The following is a 20516-nucleotide window of genomic DNA, read 5'->3' as shown; positions in this document are numbered from 1 at the left end:
ATCAACGATCACATCATGAATGTAATCTGAAATCAAACTCACAGCTTAAAACAGCATCTGTTGGCGCTTTGGGGCTGGAGGACAGTTTTACAGTCATCTTTCTGAAGGATATCACCAACAGGCTGACATAGAAATGCTGGCTTCTGTTCTCCAGTGGGAACATTTGATAGAAACTATAATGAGAAATGTTTCATTGCAAACAGAAGTAAACCTGAAAGATTAAGTCTATTAATGACAAATGCCTTGCTTCATGAGGCGAAACCTGAATTATATTAATCTGAAATTTAATTAGGTCTTCTGATAGAGCACTAAAAATTTGTCGGTTTCTACGTTTGTCTATTTGTTTGCCTGTCTGCAAGAAAGACCACAGACAAACATCCAAACAGATTCCAGTGAATGTGTTGTGATCCGGATCATCGTCTGGATTCAGAATGCTTTTAAAGGATTTGTTACTGTTGTGGAACAATTAACTTCTAGATTTTACTTTGTAATGTCATGGGATGTTTGCAATGTTATAGAGCAAAAGTGAGGGTGACATCTAGGGCACATCAGTCTGATCATGATCTGAGTCATATTCTGGATCTGGTGATCCAGAATGAAGAAATTTAAATCAAAATATCAGATAAAAATCAAGGGCCTTCACTAGCTAAGCTGAAGGATGGTTTGTGTTGACGCTTCCGGTTTCGGACCTGCACGCGCGTTGATTGCACCTACGGGGTTTCCGTCTCGTGCGCCCCTTCTCGCCGCTGTGGCGGGCAGACAGCAGCGCGCGCGGCCGGCTGACCTGTCTCTTTAAATTGGTGTCAAAGCCGATTACCGTTGATCTCCGTCGTGATTCTGTTCCCACCGTCTGTTCTCTCTCGTCTGTTTTTGTTTCGCGCCGCTGCCGGTACGTCTGGAGTTGTCGTTTGGATAGAAATATCGCCCGGAAACCCCCCCCCCCAAAGTTTTGGAGAGGATGGACGTGAACCTGCGCCACGGCTCGGTGGGACGGTGATGCCGGAGAGGCTGAGCGGTCACTCTAACTTTTTATACCATGATAAACCCGGATTACCTTTCCCTGAAAACGAAGGTAGTAGCCGCTTTCTCTGTGGTGCGCTTCCGCTAAAGTAATTTAAAAAAAAAAAAATCCGGGTGGACGTAAAATGCAGAAGGGTGTGCGGTACAATGAGGGCCACGCTCTGTATCTGTCGGGCGCAGCGCGGAAAGAGGGCACGAAACGCGGCTTCCTGAGCAAGAAGACCACGGAGAACAGCCGCTGGACGGAGAGGTACTTCGCCCTCTACCAGAATGTTCTCTTCTACTTCGAGAACGACCAGAGCGCGAGACCCTCCGGGATTTACCTGCTCGAGGGATGCACGTGTGAGAGGACACCTGCGCCCAAGGTGTCCTCCATCAGCAGGGACCCCATGGAGAAACAGCAGGTGAGTCCAGGTGAACAGGAGGCCATAAAGAAGTAAAAGTAAAACAGACTGTTTTAAAGTGGGACTTTTCTTTTGTGTGTCTTCTTGGAAGGTCTAAAATATTATTTAAATTTTTTTTAAATGATTCGCAGATTTTGTTTCTAATGAGATGCTGTGTGAAAGCTCCATATCATCTCCAGAATTCTGTCTGTGCATGTGAAATGTTCACTCCAAGAGTGAATATGTCTGACTGTTTTTTTTTATGCAACTGTAAAAATATCTGTCATAACAACACCAGATTATATAACATCTACAGGGATGGTAACCTTGATTGAAATGACCAATACCTGTTTAAGATTACTTGGCAGATAATCAAAATAATTGTCGCTGAAGTTTGTTGATTATTTCAAATTTTCAGCTCCAAAATCAGAGTACCGTACAATTTTTCATCAATTTTCAGCAATCACACTACTGCACCTCTGCATCAAACAGATGTTACCAATCAGAGCATTTGACACTTGCTAAAGTTGTAGTCTTATTTTACCAATCACTTTTGCAGCTTGGCAGTGAAGCAGAGTTACAACATTCAATAACTGAAGTAGATGGGGACTAGTTTTAAAATGAAAACACAAGCCTCTGGTAGCCCAGAAATATCAACTTGGTTTGAAATAATGTCGTATACACCTGTGTTGTCCTGAAAGCTTAAATGTTTTGAGGATAATGTTGGTACTGGGATCAGCATAACAAGAAGAGCCTGATCTCTATTAAAATTCAATTACAGGCATATTAGATATTTGCTCTGTGAAAGCTAGTGTTAATTAAATCATCCGTTTTTTGCTGCTGCAGGATATGAAGATATATGATGAACTTGACACAAAGCTGAATCAGTTTCACCTCCAATCTGATCTCAGTTAATTTTATGTGATCCTATGAATGTTAACTTTTGGGTCATCAGATCCAGAACATGATTTGGATCCGTAACAAACCTTAATATGTTAAACATTTTAAGATGCCACTCAGTCATTTTTGTCTGGAAATTGTAGATGTTATCCATGAAGTTAGATGATTTCCATGAAGGTTGATGGAAGGGTGGAGTATGGACCAAGATAGAATTTACTGGCTTTGGTTGTGAATCCAGATACTCTCCTGGATTGAAATATGCCTGAGGGTGTTTCTGGGTGGAGTATGGATTTTTTTCCCTGTGTCTGCGTGTGTTCCCTCTGGGTTCTCCAGCTCCCCCTTCCCACCACCACCAAAAACTGATGATCTTGTGGCTTGGCTTGTCGGTATGAATGTGATTGGTTATTTATCTTTCTAGTTATCTTTCTATGTGGCTCTGTGATCAACTGGTGACTTGTCCAGGGTGAACTCTACCTCCTGCCCGAAGCCAGACTTGACGTAAGATTTTTTTCTGTTGCTCTGTGGCTGGGATGAAACATCCAGACACAGACGGTCTGGTTTGGATCTAAGGCTGGCTGCTGGGTGATTGATGCTCTCTGATGTTTTTCTCAGAATTTAATGTCGCTCCATTAAAAACCTTGGACTCTCAAAGCTCTCTTGTGCAATTGATAACTGGGATCAATTGATGTCCGCTCTATTCACAGGTACTATTGGCAACATTAATTATTCAATCAGTTGCATCTGTTGCTGAGGAAGATAGTAATAATCCTGTTCATTGCTGTGGCTGTCATCAGGATATTGAAATGCACTTAAATCAGTGTTTTTATGAGTGGTCTCATCCTCTTAGAGTTTCTTTTACCATTTTAACTACTTTAGTAGTTTAGGAATTATTAATGAAATGTGAAAGCGTATAGAAGTCATAATCATTTAAATCCCACCTCAGTGCTCATCAGAGGATGAGCTTCATTTCCAGGGGGATGTTATAAATATTTAAATGTAGTTTTCATTATAATTTTAATATTTTTGTCTGATGCATAACTGACAACTTGTATTCATGTAAATACACTTAAATTAATTAGGGAGATCGGCTAAATTCTAATTGATGTTATTAAAGATAATAACAAGACAATCAACATCATGTTCTGCCAGATTCTGAATTCATATCGTGTAGATCCAAACCAACTTGGGCAGAACATTTGGTATATACACATGGAGATGTTAGAACATCTCTATTCAGGCCTCGTCTGCTCAGGAAATGTTTCCTCAGTAAACACACTTTGTACATCCCCTTCATTTGATTTGTCTGAGATGAGTTAAATAGGCTGTTAAATATGAACAGCAGTGAATGAAAACTCACTGCTGTGATTTCCTGCCTAATGAACTGGAAATGTAAGCCAGGCTAAAAACTGATGCAACACATTATTACAGGCTTGTGGTTCTGATCTTTGTGTGTTCACAGCTGTAAACTATCCACAAATCTACACTTGTTAATCTCTTTGTAATTTTTTTTCAACGGCAGTTTTCATGTTTTTCTGTTTATAGAAGTAATTGGAAGCTGGAAGTCACTTTTTGTTCTTCCAGTACAGTAGAGATACGAGTTTATTCCGTTCGCAGTGGTTAGTGCTGTCGCCTCACAACACGGCGTGTCCGGGTTCGCATGCTCTCCTCGTGTCCGCGTGGGTTCTCTCCGGGTTCTCCGGCTTCCTCCCACCTCCAAAAGCAGGCGCTTCAGGTTGATTGGCCGGTCCCAAATTGCCCGTAGGAGTAATTGTGTGTGCGCGTGTTTGTATGTCTTTGTATGTGGCTCCACGGTGCACTGGCATCGTGCCCGGAGTGTCCCCCGCCTCATGCCCTATGCCAGCTGGGATAGGCTTCAGCGCCCCGTGACCCGCTACGGCGGATACAGCGGCGGTACATGAAAATGTATGTATGTTCCTGCCTTGTAAAAAAGCCCCAAACTACTCTAAATAATTAAAAAGAAATTTTTTCAACCAATACACATGTATGCTTTGCCTGTGCATAATAATTATGCGCAAGTTACAAAAACAGTGATAAAGTGTGAAAATAGACACAAAAGTGGCCAAAGTGAATGAGATCCAGATTCAGCTGATGTATCCGTCGAACCAGCTAGCATTGGTGTCCCAAAGCAGGGCTCATGTGTCGGAGTTTTACTTGTATGTTGAACAAAAATATCTCAAATAATCTTCTGTCGAGCAGCTCGTATCTTGTTTTGTCTGTAGGTTCACACTGAGTCTTTGCTTAATAATGTCTGACCTACATCAAGTACAACTTTTTCATGGTGTATATGCTAAAGTGCAAAGGGATTGTTTTTAGTGTGTTAAATAATTCTATCATTCATTTATGTATTTTGAACCTACCCTGTGATGTCATTTTCTGTTCTCTTTAAAAGCTGGGTCTGGAGCAGACACAAACAGAATCACCGGTTTCACCTCCTCCCAATCCTCTGTCCCATCAACAATATCATACGGTGAAACAGTCCATTTCCACACAGTGAAATTATGTGAAGTAAATATTTCTATTTGTACATATCCTTAGAGCAGTCATTGGCACTGACCTGACAAGGTCAGAGATACTTTTTTCCTTTGCTCTGCTGTTCCTTGTGAATGTAGACAATATTCCAAAGAAGCAAAATTTAAATAATGGCTCCAGGTTTAGGTTTAAACAGACAACAAAAATGTTCCTTAGTCATGTGACTGTGGAACATTTTCTCAACTGTTGTATCAGAATTCTACTGCAGCAGTACAAACATTACTACATTACTATTTCTTCTTGGTTGATACCCACAAGTCCAGTTCTTGCTTTCTTTGTCTCCACCAACTTCATGGGGACAGATATTACATGAGTGTTTGTTGGGAAAACTCAGCAGTGATATATGATGATGATGATGATAATGATGATGATGAAGCAGGTTTTTTAATGTTGGACTATCTCTTCTTAGTGCTGTTGTCTTATCTTTCTACGGTGTGATCCTCACTGCTGTATTGTGTCTTAAATGTCTTGTCTGCAAGTCTGGTGAGCCAAAGATGAATTTCCACCCCGGTGGACAATAAAGATTTATTATTATTATTATTATTATATGCATGAAGTTTAGCAGCAGATGGACTAAGATTAGAATAATGTTTGCGAAAGGAGTTATTTTTTTGATCACACGTGTGTGTGACTGCTTCACTCTTCCATTTATAAAAATACACATAGATTAGTGTAACAGCGTTTGTGTGTAGTATTTAAAGTCATTACCTTCACTGTGAAGGTTCTGTGGCTAGCATGTTTTGATGTTCTCATTTTCTGTTGCGCTCAACTAAGAAGAGCATCCTTTTGCCTGCAGCCACTGTCTGAATACCAAGTCAACACAACTGCCCCCCCCCCACACACACACACATCCCCCGGCCCCCCCATACACACTGCTGCTACCTGGGCTATTTTTTAATCAGTCATACTGTACTATGAGTGGGATCTTTCTGTTCGTAACTCAGGTGTGCAACAGACAATTCAAAGCCAGTGCGTGTGACTGAACACAGAAAATTCATGAAGTAAAAAAATTGCATGTATGTTCTGTTAAATTCCATAAGAACAATAAAAGATTTGTACTGTACTTTTACATGATCACAATTCAGGACAAGTGACTCACTCACATAATTAACTAAACACCATGTGAACCTTTTTTTGAAAGAATGAAACTGCTGATTTATAAAAAAAAATATACCTGACAGTACTAATAGCCAAATATCAATAAGTACTTCTAAAGTATTTGCTTCATAGTTTGAAGTGTAGCATGACTGTGTGTCTGTAATCCAGTCCCGGACATCAGTTGTGTCCTCTGTTCGCTAGCGAAGGAGAAATAAAGCAATGAGTCACAAACGGCCACATTGTCTGCTGGTCATGTTGTGTAAGCGATGCAGAGTGTCGGCTGCTGCAGTGTGTGTGTGTGTGTGTGTGTGTGTGTGTGTGTGTGTGTGTGCGCATCAGACAGAAGAGCTAATTTTGTGACTGGACATAGTGATGCTGAGTGCAGGGCAAGATGTGGCTTAAAGCCTCCTGTCTGTCTCTCTACCTGTCTGCCTCTCATTGTTAACCTGCAGCTTAATGCTGGCCTGTGGCCGGGGAAGCCGCATTAGCAATGCGAGGAGCTGTACATGTTTTGGTGGTTATGTAAACCACCCCCCCTACACACATACACACACATATACACAAGCCCTTAAGCCTCTCTCTGGTCCGTAGCCGCCACACGCTAGCAAATGTCTGTCACCCGCTTATCGTTACATCATTACTATACAGGCCTACTTTCTCCCTGTGGTGGCCGCAGTTATTTGAAAATAAACATGTATTTTACTTCATATTTCACTCCAGTATGAAAACTACTGACAATAGAAATCAGCAGAAGAATGATTAGATGGTACAGTATTATCTCAAAGAGGAGGGATGCTCCTCTGAACACACTTGATGTTAAACTGGTACCATCATCTCCAAACTGAGCTGGGGGTCTACACTGCCATCTCTCTCTGGCAACGCAGTCTGAGCATCTCTCCGCAGACGGTTCCTCTATCATTCATACTGTGAATCATGATGCTAAGGATGGGTAAACAAACCGCTGGTGTCCTTTACGACCCCACTTACCCACAACAGAACCGGGTGGGTCAAATGTTGGCATGTAACATTAACGCCTTACTGATCACGAGCTGACAGGAGATTAAATACCCGAGTCCTCACCGTTCAGGCGGACCTAAGGAAGCTTCTTGCACGAGAGGTGAAGCGTCTCTTATCCTCAGCCTCCGAGGGTTTTGTTCTCCAAGAACTGTGATGTGAACTGACCTGTGGCTTGATCTGGATCTGGATCTAAATGAATTTTGAAAGTCGTAAATGCAACACAGAATTCTATATGTAAGAACAATGTGATCTGGCGACGTCAGTGTGTTATACTGCCCTGAGGAATGTTAGTATGTTCAGAAGGTTTATGTATGCATATGTACTTTCTAAATAATGTATAGCCTGATTATAAGGCCTATATAGTGCAGATATAAGGTGGATGGTTGATTTAAATGACTGAATGATGTCCCTGCTGATGGTAAATACTGCAGCAGGAGACATGTCAGGAATATTTATCAGTCACTGCCTCAATTTGCAAAGTATTCTGGGATTTCCTACCCTATTGTTATGTGTCTGCATTTGAAGAGGACGACATCTAGTCCTCTACATGAAAGAACTGGGCCACACTGCCCTACATAGGCTGAGGGGGGACATTGGGACTCGAGCTGAAGGAACTACGTGGTGCTGCTGTTTAATGTTTGGACTTCGGCTGCTTACCTCATCATCAGAGATGTGAGGGCTGTAGGGTGAACATCACTGAACACAGTGGATGTCCTGACATCAGCACAGGAAGCTCTGGTAGGATCTGGTCACTCTAACAGATTACAGCAGGCAGAGAGCTGCAGAAGAATGGAGGAGACTTCATGACACGACAGCAGGAAGCATTGCTCCTTATAGAACCCAAGTCTTTAATGGAAATGTTGATGTGTATAGGTTTATTGCCACTTCATTATCTGAGTCAGCGATTGTAGCTTTTAGTTTTAGTCTGTGCTGTTAATGGAATTTAAAATGATGGCTTGTTTAGAGCCAAATGGACAGGATTGAGTGGTGGAGACTGGCTGTAACAAAACTGGCTGTTAGCGAGATGATGGTTAAATCCCCTCTTGTAAACACCCATCACCTGCTTCAAACCATTCAATGAAACTGTCCTGCATTTTTCTTCTCCGATGTAGCATTACTTCCTGGTCGTCTTTGGTCACGATGGGCAGAAACCTTTGGAACTTCGGTCGGAGGAAGAGTCTGACTGCAATGAGTGGGTGGAGTGCATCCAGCAGGCCAGGTAGGAAAAGGTGTCTACTGTTTCTAGTGTTTAATCTGCTGTGGAGGTATTCATGATTTTCAGCTGCTCTGCTTGATTATTTCTGTTTCTTCCTTCCACATATTTACACCTTTGCTGTTCTTATTAGAAAGATTTAACAACTATATACTAATTATAATAATCTGATGATGAGTGTCAAGTTTTTTTTCAAATTAAGATTGTTTTCAGCATTGATACATCAGAATTAATCTAACCACGTCCATTAATGTGAGCTGCATGCTACACATCCCTCACAAAATGCATCAAAACTTGTTCCATGATGGGTAATGAAACTGTTCAGTAAATTGCTTTTTTCTGACCTCTGGTTTGTGTTTGTGTTGATGCACTTAAGACAATAATCCTAATTTGTTTAGCATGTGTGCGTCTTGGAGCACATGGACGTGTTCTGCTGGCGGCGGTTCACATTTAGGTCACACTGGTGCTGTATAACTACACTGGTTACATCACACACTTGATCTCGCCATTGTTTCTCTCCTCTTTGTTGTCTTACTGTCGATAACATGATGCCCATTAAAACAGCCACTTCATTCCCATGTTACTGTAAATGCACTGGATGTTAGCTTGTTGTTTATTGGGGTCCAGAGTAACACAAATCGACACTTGAAGCTTTTATTCTCCTTCTCTGCTTCCTTTAGTTACTCTGACATCATCATTGAGCGTGAGATCCTGATGCAGAAGTACATCCACCTGGTCCAGATCATGGAGACTGAGAAGATCGCAACCAATCAGCTTCGCACTCAGCTGGAGGACCAGGACACTGAGATCGAGAGGCTTAAAGCTGAGGTATGCATGAATACCCCTGCATCTATGTGCATGCATACATGAATCCACAGACGTGTGTGTGCAGGGGTGCTCAGATGGAGTATGCAAATGCATCTAACATGATGGCGAAACTCTGGGGTTTAGTCACATGTGTCTGTGAGATTAAAGCACAGCAAGGCTCCAGTGGCTTTAAGACCATTACTTCTTTATCACGCAATATTGTATTTGTTGCTTTGAGCCTCCAAAGTGGTTTCATGAATATTTTAATTGACTTGGAGTCTCATGTTATGCCAGATTATACTGTTGAACAAAACCAAGGAGAGGATGCAACCCTGCCAGAGCAACCAGGAAGAGGAAGACTCAGATATTAAAAAGATCAAAAAGGTAAACTGTCAGATTCCCGTAATGAAACCAAACCAAGTGATGGATGAGAGGGACACCTAGTGTCTGCTGTGCAGGTGCAGAGTTTCCTACGTGGCTGGCTGTGTAGGAGGAAGTGGAAGATCATTGTCCAGGACTACATCTGCTCCCCTCACGCAGAGAGCATGAGAAAAAGGAACCAGATCGTCTTCAACATGGTGGAAGCAGAGACTGAATACGTCCACCAGCTCTCCATCCTGGTCAATTGTTTCCTGAGACCGCTCCGCATGGCCGCCAGCTCCAAGAAGCCCCCTATCAGCCATGATGATGTCAGCAGTATATTCCTCAACAGGTCTTTATTTAACTATATTTGGTTTAACGGTGAAATTATTATATCTGGCTGTTTGTATCTCGTACTCAAAGTGATCTGGTTCTGTCTGTCTCCCTGTAGTGAGACCATCATGTTCCTGCATGAGATCTTCCATCAAGGTCTTAAAGCTCGGATTGCTAACTGGCCAACGCTAGTTCTGGGTGAGGACAGCAGAGATTTGCTATGCCTGTCCGTATGGTGGAAAGAATTTGAAGCTTTTATAACAATATATAATAGCAACTGGACAGGAACATTAAGTCCCGCAGTCCAAACCTGAGCTATTCTACATGTTTGGATAACGTGCCTGACATGATGCGCACCTCTTGTGTACTCCTACCAATGAACCACATCAACAATTAGTGACAAAAACATCCTCCTCCATGCTAGTTCAAATGCTTCTATATCCAGGTTACTGTATGTGTTCTTATTTCACCCTCAGCCGACCTCTTTGACATCCTGCTTCCCATGCTGAACATCTACCAGGAGTTTGTGCGTAACCACCAGTACAGCCTGCAGGTTCTGGCCAACTGCAAACAGAACAGAGACTTTGACAAACTTCTGAAGCAGTACGAGTCCAATGCTGCTTGCGAGGGCCGGATGTTGGAGACGTTCCTCACTTATCCCATGTTCCAGGTAGGAACTCACACCTAACCAACGGTCCCAACGTGAATGATGGACGTGCAAGAAAGAAAGACTTATTCTGTGTCATTACTGTGCGTGTGTGTGCATGTGTGGTGTGTGTTTGCTTTTTCCAGATTCCACGGTACATCATCACACTTCACGAGCTGCTGGCACACACACCTCACGAGCACGTGGAGCGCAAAAGCATGGAGTTTGCCAAATCCAAACTGGAGGAGCTGTCGAAGTGAGTGTGTGCACACGTCTTAGAAGTGTGGTGGCAGCCCACGATGATGTTTCCACTAACGATGGCGGTGGTGGTGTTGTCAGAATGATGCACGACGAGGTGAGCGACACCGAGAACATCAGGAAGAACCTGGCCATCGAGAGGATGATAGTAGAGGGATGTGACATCCTGCTGGACACCAGTCAGACCTTCGTCAGACAAGGTGAGCTCCCTCCACAACCACATGTGTGTTCTGTCGCATCCAATCGATCAATCTTCACTCACTGTGACTCCATGGCCAGGTTCTCTCATCCAGCTGCCGTCCAGCAGCGAACGGGGCGTGCTCAGTAAGGTCCGCCTGGGTTCCCTCTCGCTGAGGAAGGAGGGGGAGCGACAGTGTTTTCTGTTCACCAAACACTTCCTCATCTGCACCCGGACATCCGGAGGAAAGCTTCACTTGCTCAAGGTCGGATTCACCGTCCAGACATGTGTGAATCCTGCTGTGTTCATTATTTTAAAACACAGCAGCAGGTTTTAAACATACCTTTAAAAATACAAGATAGAATATTATGAGAATATAAAAGCAAGATTTTTGAAAACATTATAGGAACTTGTTCCATAGATGGAGTAAAACCAAATTTCCATAAATGTGAAGTAAATTATATGCAGCTGAACTTTGCAAGAAAATATATCGATAAGTAAATAACGAAGGAAATAATACAGAAACACAGTAAATACACATAAAAAATATGAATATTAATTGAGAAAGTAAATACGGGAATAAATAAAATTGAAGCAAAACATTTGAGAGGACAGCAGCAGGATAAGAAAGGTTTTCCAGGCACCTCTGGAAATTTGATTTCATTTCAGACGCTCAATAACGCGATCGATTTGTCAGTCATTTAAGTTAAATAAATATTAATGTTAGCGATGAAGATGACTAAAAGGGAGGTCTGTAATTTCTTATAGATGCCATTTTTAAACAATCCTGAGTTTGAAATCTGATGCTGAATTTCCTCCCTGCAGCAAGGAGGAGCTCTGTCTCTGATAGAGTGCACTCTGATTGAGGAGCTGGACAGCAGCGATGAGGACTGTGAGTATCTTTAAGCGATGTCTTCGTTCCTTAAACTCTTATACAGTCTGTTAAGCGAGGCGTGGTCCGGTGTGTTTGCCACTGCAGACAACGCTGCAGGTCAAGGCTTCAACCATCTGGAGTTCAAAATTGTGGTGGAGCCTCCCGACGGTCAGTCCTTCTCCGTCGTCCTCCTGGCTCCATCTCGCCAAGAAAAGGCTGCGTGGACCAGCGATATCAGCCAGGTGAGTCTGACCGCCTGAAGCCTGTTGATTGTTGTGGCCATTTAATCTGATCTAATTAACCAAAGCAGCTTTCTGACTCTGGATGTAGATTATGTTTCTCCGATCTGTTTTCAGTGCATCGATAATATCCGCTGTAACGGCCTGATGACCAGCGTGTTTGAGGAGAACTCCAAAGTTTCTGTGCCGCACATGATCAAGTAAGAAAAGAGGATTTCTAGTGGTTTGAGGAGTGTAAGGAAAAGGAAGGTTTCCATCTGCCAAACATGGATTGGGACCAGACTCTACACAGAAATCAGTGCCAAGGTGGTTTACGTGTCTGGATTCGCTGTCAGTGCATGGGACTGAGTCAGCTGATCGGGCCACTAAAGTTATACTAACCTAGCTAAACCACTGTAGACCTGGATTCCCTTTAATCAAATTCCCTCCAATAATATCAAATTCAGTTCATCCCAGAGGCTGTGTTCACTGAATCCTGAGCAGGTAGCGATTACTACAGCATCAATGAAACCATGAAAACTCCAACCACCTATAAATATCTCCTGAAGTTGATTGTCCATCCAAAATATCCCAACTGTAAGTCCCAGGAACTCCTTTTAAAGGTATTAAAAGATTCTTTCATTGGTTTGTCATCAATTTCACCATCTAAAGACAGAGATTTAATCCTTCAGTGGAAACCGATTTTCTTTCAGTTGAGAGTTACAGACATGAAGTCAAAAACTATTGACATTATCTTCAGTCTTTATTTGTTTTATCGCATTTGGAAATCAAAAGTTTGCTGTGATTGTTTTTTCCCTGAAGGTCCGATGCCAGACTCCACAAGGATGATGTAGATATTTGCTTCAGCAAGACACTCAACTCCTGCAAGGTCCCTCAGATCCGATACGCCAGCGTGGAGCGTCTGCTAGAACGGCTGACAGACCTGCGATTCCTCTCCATAGACTTCCTCAACACCTTCCTCCACACGTACCGGATCTTCACCACAGCCGCCGTGGTCATCGACAAGCTGGCCGATATCTACAAGAAGCCATTCACCTCCATACCTGTCAGGTACTTCAAACCATCCCACCTGTAGTCTGGAAACTGATCCTGTTGCGCATCTTCATCCATCCTCCTGTCTCTCTCCTCTCATTCATCAGACTCATGCATAACTGCCTGCATTCACCCCATCTTTGATTTCCCTTCTCATTGTTCATCCCCCCTTCATCCGTCACTCTGCTGTGGACCATTCCTCTCCTCTTCCTCCCAGGATTGAACAGCATTCATGTGACCGTCTGTCCATCATGTCCCTCTGTCCCGACTACAGTCTGAAGATCACTCAGCTAGCTCTGGACCAGTCCAAGTAAATTCCATCAGCAGGATGGCGATTCTCTGTTGCCTCACTTGAGACAGAGCTTCAGGTGGACTCTTCTCTTTCAGGTCTCTGGAGATCTTCTTTGCCACCAACCAGGGCTCGTGGGGAACCGACCCCCTGAACAACAAATCCCCGAGGCTGTGCCGCAAGTTTTCCTCCCCTCCTCCTCTCTCCATCCCGACACGCACGTCCTCCCCCGTGCATAGCCGCAAGCTCTCCCTCAGCTCCCCGATAAATGGGAAAGCGGGAGCCTTAGACCTCTCTACCACTCCCTCCTCCTCTGCGGCCAACTCCCCCACTTCTAGCCACAGCCCTGCCATTGCCTCTCCGCCTCCTGGCTCAACCAAGCCCCCGTCTGGCTTTTCCTCGCCCCCACCCACTGCCACGCGCTCTCCCAGCCTCCCTCAGGCATCTGGGTTGTCCTCGCCGCCTCCCATCTCCACCAAATCCCCCCTGGACCTCAGTCGTGGTCCCGGCTCCCCAGAGCCGAGCCCAGCTGTGGGGGAGGATGTCAGCGGAGAGCTGCCACGCCTCGACGCCTTCTGTGGGAAGCTGAGACGCAGCATCCGCAGGGGTGTGTAGAAAAATATTATTCAAAACCGGGGCGGTCCCATATGTGCATCAGCACACGCCTTACAGTCACACATAAAGTTGAGCTGGAGGGCTATGAAAATGTCTTTTTTATTACTATTGACTTCAGATTCTATAAGTATGAATATGATTCACTTATCGCAGCTGTTATCCTTCAATACATCATTAATAGCTACCCGCCAACCCAAACAGACGTGAGCAGCGCACAGAAGTAGGTCACCATTACCCAACAGGAATAAATTGCTCTTATATCACCATCTGGATACAGATGACAGATTGTTCACTATGAAAACAACAGCGGGCACGAGGTCAGAAGCTTTCACAGTAAATGTGAAATGAAGCGATAGATGGTATCGCATGGCAACCAGAGCATCTCCAGACAGGAGAACATGTTCATGTTCTTTTAGTTTAACCATTCTGGATCACCACCCTGCATTTACAAAAACATGACGGGACTCTTTGGTGTTATGAACAAACACAAATGTGTAAAAATCTGATATCACTTTGTTGGTTTGTGTTCATTTTCTTCTCATAGTTGTTCTGGAGTCAGTATCACTGGATAAGTTTATTCCAGAATCGCCATCCAGCAGCGAGCCAGGTGACCTGTCACCTTGTCGCTCACCTTCAACACCGAGACATCTCCGCTACAGACAGACGGGAGGTGCGACTGGTTCAAAAACACACACTGTACTTGACACAATCTGCGCTGTCGTGTACGACTGTTCCCCCTTGTCATATTTCACGTTGTTCTTTTTTGTCTGCCGTTCCTGGCAGTCTCCCCAGGGGAGAACTCTCGCTGTACAATGTCACCGGCGTCAGCGTTTGCCATCGCCACGGCTGCTGCGGGACATAGCAGCTCCCAGGGTGAGCATGGCGAGCACTAAAGGTCAAAAAACACAAACCCAGGGAGGGAACAGCTGTAAATGGATTTTTACTAAATGAAAGGCCTTAATCCGTTTTTGTTTTTTTTCCTCCCAGGATTTAGTAATTCTGAGAAAACCTGTGATAAAGAGTTTATCATTCGAAGAGCTGCTACCAACAGAGTTCTCAACGTGCTGCGACACTGGGTATCCAAACACTCCCAGGTGAGTCCATGAAAACAATTACATGCTCAAGAGCATTAGGAGCTTTCACGGGGCCTCCTGGTGTTCTGGAGGCTCGTAGCAGTTGGTTAAACCTGTGTTAACGTGCGTCCATTAGTTTTCAAAATTTACAAAAGACTGAGACCTGGACAGGAGGACAGTCTGTCGCCTCCTGTCCTGTCAGCAGTCCCTGCTGGTGAGCTCTTGAGTCTGTTGTTTCACTCAGGAAACACTGGAATGTCAATATCGTCCTCAAGGACACTGGAGGGACTATCCTTTTCTTTTCAGATTATGTAAAATGTTGTCTTTGTTCATTTATGATGTAGCCTAGAGTATGACCATTTGTTAATACTACCATCGTTTTTCTGGATCCGTGTTTGTGGGCTATAGAGACCAACAGTTGGTCTTGTAGAAGACAAAAAATATATAGAATTGTAAACTTTACTTAAAATCTGGATGTCACAATATCAGTTAAACATGAGCATTAGTTTAAGTGTAATGAGCTCAATTTCAATCTTCTGCATAATAAAAATCAAATGGTTTTATACTACGTTGTAATACTGCACCAGTGGGAAGAGCGAGAGTTAGACCAGCTCTGTCATTGGTGAGTTTAACATTTCACACTCAGATATTTTATCCAGAAACTATTCGAATGCAGATTCACTTGTTTGACAGAGGTAATTTTTATTCATCTTTAATAAATTTACAGAAAATATATTTTTGATTGCTTTTCAAACTAATTCAGTCCATCTTAAATTTCTTTGTTATATTTATAGTTTTTTATTTAATGTACAGATTTTTTTGTTTGTAATTGACATAGGGTTGCAATGCTTCTGTTTGGGTCACCTGGTGTAAATGTCCTCTAGGGGGCGCCCTTATGTGCCCAGCAGATTGAGACAGGATTAGTACAGTGTTATAAATATTCTCTTCAACTTTGTCAATTTGCCCATAACTTGAGCAGAGATTATGAATATCAACACAACATTTTAAGAGTTGCTGTCAGCCCATAACGTAATGTCTCAGCGTCACTGAGCTGTACATGTGTTTGTGCTCCTCCATCAGGACTTTGACATGAGCGGTGAGCTGAAGATGGGCGTCGCTGGCCTACTAGAGGAGGTGCTACGAGATCCAGACCTGCTGCCACAGGAGAGGAAAGCAACAACAAACATATTAAGGTGCACAAAACCTGTCTTTCCTCAAGGAGGAAAGAAAAGTAGAACATGTAAAGCTAAGAAATTGTGTTATTCTGTTCCTTACAACAAATACCTGTATGGGATATATCTCTATATGTAATGCAGTACTGCGACGACAGCAGTACCGTCCTAAAGCTGGATGTGGACAATTTGTTCTTCTCTGCAGTGCCCTTTCTCAAGAGGAACAAGATGACGCTCAGCTGAAGATGGAGGACATTTTACAGATGGTCAGCATCAGTACCAGCTCTTATTATCACATCAAATTTCTAAGACCTGTTTTAATCCGCTGTTGAAATCATTTATCTTCAGAAAAGCTGCCCCCTCCTTCACTTCATCGTGGTAAGAATTCTGTGGTGATCTCTTGTAGCTGCTGTGTGTTGTTGTGAAACTGTCCAGTCAACCAGTAGGTGGATTCCATGTATGTTGGTTAGTTTAGCCTCTGTGTGGTGTCGCAAGTCTTTGAAATGGCTCGCTGATCATTCTGAACAAATTTCCAGGCGGAGAGTCCGAAGGCTGAATGTTTTGAGTCTCTCTCAGCGATGGAGATGGCCGAGCAGATCACGTTGCTGGATCACATCGTGTTCAGGAGTATTCCCTACGAGTGAGTACTTCATCCGGTGAAGCCTTCTGGTGCTCGCCTGCACGTCAAGAGTAGATCAGAAATGTCTCAAATGGCTTAAGTCTGAAATTAATAGAAAAAGCTGTTTTTGTTTGACGATATGTAATGGAAAAATTGAGAATCAAAATTTAAAATCTGACAGTTTACATTGAAGTATTAAAACATGTGGCACACCTCACGCTCCTCACTTGTCAACACACCTGCTTTTTTGCTCAGTTTTAAAAATAAGTTCTCCTGTCATCAAGATAAACATTTCAAAATATGAGTGGTTCGAGTGAAACTGGACAAATGCTGCTGAACGTCTGATCCTGCAGGGAGTTCCTCGGTCAGGGCTGGATGAAGGTCGACAAGATGGAGAAGACCCCCTACATCATGAAGACCAGTCAGCATTTTAATGATGTAAGACTGACCACAGGGTCAGGGAACCACTATAGACTTCATTAGACGAGAAGACACGAATAAATTATACATGACTTCAGTTGAATAACGGATGAATTGATGATTTAAATAAGAATAAAACATTTGATCCAATCCTACCTACCAAAGAGAAGCCTCTCAAACTGCCCTTTGACCTCAATGAGGTCATTATATATGACATAAGTACCCCACCTTGTCTCACCCCAGATGAGCAACCTAGTGGCGTCTCAGATAATGACCCACACTGATGTGGGCTCCCGGGCTAGCTCCATAGAGAAGTGGCTAGCAGTGGCTGATATCTGTCGCTGCCTCAACAACTACAATGGAGTCCTGGAGATCACGTCTGCCCTCAACCGCAGCGCCATCTACAGGCTGAAGAAGACCTGGGCCAAAGTCTGCAAACAGGTCAACATCCAGTCATTTAACTGTAGGTAAGATATTAATAAGCAACTTTTTTGTGTAAAAAGGTGGTTTTTCTTTGGGGTTTTTTTAGACCAAGGCACTGATGGATCGGCTGCAGAAGACCGTTTCATCAGAGGGGAGGTTCAAGAACCTCAGAGAGACACTGAAAAAGTAAATATGTCGATATTACTCTTTACTACAGAAATATTGGGTTCCTTAAACACTGTCTAATGCTTGCTGTGTGTCTGCAGCTGTAACCCTCCATGTGTCCCATACCTGGGCATGTATCTCACTGACCTGGCCTTCATTGAAGAGGGAACGCCTAACTTCACAGAGGAGGGCCTGGTTAATTTCTCCAAGATGAGGATGGTAAAGACTTGCAACCACAAGCATATTGAAGACATATTTTACATGAATATCACTGGTGACATTTTCAGCTTAGTCAAAAGAGCTAAAGTTAGCTAGCTCGCTAGCCACTGATTCACCCCAAACATGATTTCTTACGTTAAATTATTATCTTCATGTGAGAATAGAATATCTGAGAGGTGATCACATTTTCTAATCACACTGTTCTCAGATTTCTCACATCATCCGGGAGATTCGTCAGTTCCAGCAGGCTCCTTACAGGATAGAGCACCAGCCCAAGGTGTGTGTGTGTGTGTGTGTGTGTGTGTGTGAGTGAGAGATAAAATCCACTCCACTGCTGTCAGTGTTGCATTATGAGTGCATGAAGAATTGATTTAAAATGTGGATCTGTCCCCAGGTGACTCAGTTCCTCCTGGATAAGACGCTTGTGCTGGATGAAGATACTCTCTATGAGCTGTCATTGAAGATTGAACCACGAGTTCCACCCGGCTAATAGCTACTCCCTCAGTCTGTCTCATGAAACCAGTGAAGAAGTAACACAACTTGAGTTGTTTCATAAAACACCACCAGTTATTGAGCTCAGGAAACTCAAGAGAAAATGTGCCTTGAAAGGAGATCTGGTGAGAGTGTGTGATAACTGTTGAACAAACACAACTCTGCCACCTCCATGTACAGTTATGACTGTAAAAACAACCATGCTAAAAAAAATAACCAAACATGGCGCTAGAGCGTCACTGCTATCACACAAAATACTAAACAGTCTGCTGCTGTAATTCTGCACTTGAACTGATGGGTCAGATTTTTTATTTATTTATATGGTATGATTGCAGCTGGATTAGCCTGCTGGGAGTCCAAGAAGACAAAAATAATAAGCCTCAGACTCGCTGTCTGGTTGGTCGGGAAAGGAAAACCGGGCGCTGTTTCAATTAAAATCATTTAAAAAAAATTTTTTTGGGCACATTTTTAAATTTCTTCCAGCCACTTGAAGTTAGAGGAGCAGGCAGTAAACACCACATCAACATACAGCCGTACCTTGAGATAAGAGCTGCTGGAAATAAACTGGAATCTCGAGGTACTAATGTTGGCATCTTACGATGCTGATTTTGCTAAAATGTTTGCATTGTTAGTTACAGTTGTCTGTCTACACAAACAGTAATCTCAGGGCAGCATTTGCATCAATTGTGAGAGGTTTTTGTGTCCACTTGATAAATGTAAGTCTAATTTTAATTCACTTCTGGCTCTGTTTTGGTCTCAGACATCTGAAGGAAAGCATCTCTTTGTCCGATCTTATCAAAAAGTATTGAAAGTTTTTTACCTGTAGTCTGCAGTCATTTGAAACGTACAGTAGATAGACCTTGAAAACAATTTATCACTCATACAGTAGGAATTAAAAATTTCTAAACACATGAGTGTATGTCATACTTTATATCATCAAATGGTAAGAAAAGTCAGACTAGCTGCTGAATATCCTAGCTGATAAACATGTTAGCTGCTAAATAATCTTAGTTCTCTCTGAAGCTGGTGGGGACCAAACACGGAGCTAAAAGACAGCAACTATTGGACTTAGGAACTGTAAACTCAGTTTATGTCAAAGTTAGTTTATCACGCGACAAATCAGTGACATGTTTACAGAAAACAAATTAAGCCGGCCTCACACTACTTTTATTAGCTTACGCTGAATCCAGAGTCATTTGTGGACATGACCAGCTAAAATGACTGTGGATGCGACTCTTTAAAACACTAGATCTGAATCGTAGCATCGCTTCAGGTTGTATAACCAGAAACTTTTTGTGGTGTTTTTAACTTCTTAGAACAAGACCGTGTGAGTTGAGTCAGACACAACTGATGAAGAGAAAAAAATCAAGATGCAGTTGCCATTTTTTGTGCAACTTTTTGCACTTATCGTATTTGTGTTCTGTTCATTAAAACAGACATGTTCCGACATTAGTTTCTGGAGTTGCACTGGAACCTGGATGGTGTGAAATGACACATGAAAGGTCTTTATTTGTAAGTGCCACACCCGTTGTACGCCATCCCATCAGTTCATGTCCGTTATTGTCAGTGCTTTGTGTTAAGGTTGCTACAACATTCATAGTTTACACACATTCCAAATGGAAAAATGTAGTCATTGGTCATTAGCATTACATTCTTGACAGTGTTTTAGCTACACATCACATCCTTTCAGGTTTAAATTTTTTAACTTTAATTGTTTTCAGGAGAATTGGCCTCAAAGGTGTTTTACATGAGACAAAACCCACATTCAAATTTATTTTCACTTCCTAGTTCCTTGTCGATGTGATGATTTAAAGGTTAAACCTGGTGTCTGTATTAGTAAAATAGTAGCATGTTGGCACTATTTATGAAAAAGAATGTTGATAGATTGAATAAAGCATGAACTTCCCTCATGTTACCAATATCCCTCAAATTGACTTATTAGTTTTATTGAGTTATTTTGACACATTCCTGATGTCAGGACTCTTGAAACACATGTATTAGTTCGTACAACATTAGTTTTCATACTGTATTGTGTACTTTTAAATTCCAAGTTTGCTGTGATCATTTTCCATACTTTTCTCGTAATGTACAGATATTTACACGCAATAAAAGCAAAGGAAA

At 42.6% G+C, this 20516-nt stretch overlaps 1 protein-coding gene across 2 annotated transcripts; it reads left to right on the top strand.

Annotated features, from left to right (window-relative positions):
- The first annotated feature begins 1068 nt into the window (after positions 1 to 1068).
- rasgrf2a (Ras protein-specific guanine nucleotide-releasing factor 2a) lies at positions 1069 to 20489 on the top strand. 2 transcript variants are annotated; one of them, XM_068334716.1, is made up of 29 exons: positions 1069 to 1424; positions 8081 to 8187; positions 8862 to 9009; positions 9283 to 9372; positions 9447 to 9700; positions 9800 to 9879; positions 10158 to 10351; positions 10474 to 10583; positions 10667 to 10785; positions 10865 to 11028; positions 11589 to 11655; positions 11743 to 11879; positions 11994 to 12076; positions 12678 to 12926; positions 13126 to 13218; positions 13296 to 13804; positions 14357 to 14482; positions 14596 to 14685; positions 14800 to 14906; positions 15966 to 16078; positions 16263 to 16323; positions 16406 to 16435; positions 16594 to 16697; positions 17030 to 17114; positions 17340 to 17537; positions 17626 to 17705; positions 17786 to 17903; positions 18112 to 18180; positions 18298 to 20489. In XM_068334716.1, exons 1-29 carry the CDS (start codon positions 1146 to 1148, stop codon positions 18391 to 18393), a joined length of 3960 nt encoding a protein of 1319 aa, XP_068190817.1. In that variant the 5' UTR covers positions 1069 to 1145; the 3' UTR covers positions 18394 to 20489. The 2 variants fall into 2 exon arrangements, with proteins under 2 accessions (XP_068190817.1, XP_068190818.1); XM_068334717.1 differs by lacking the exon at positions 13126 to 13218.
- Positions 20490 to 20516: the final 27 nt, after the last annotated feature.

This window comes from Antennarius striatus, chromosome 15 (assembly GCF_040054535.1).
Source record: "Antennarius striatus isolate MH-2024 chromosome 15, ASM4005453v1, whole genome shotgun sequence".
Classification (NCBI taxonomy): domain Eukaryota; kingdom Metazoa; phylum Chordata; class Actinopteri; order Lophiiformes; family Antennariidae; genus Antennarius; species Antennarius striatus.
Note: the sequence above shows the minus strand (reverse complement) of the source record. Positions and strands in the feature narration are given on the sequence as shown.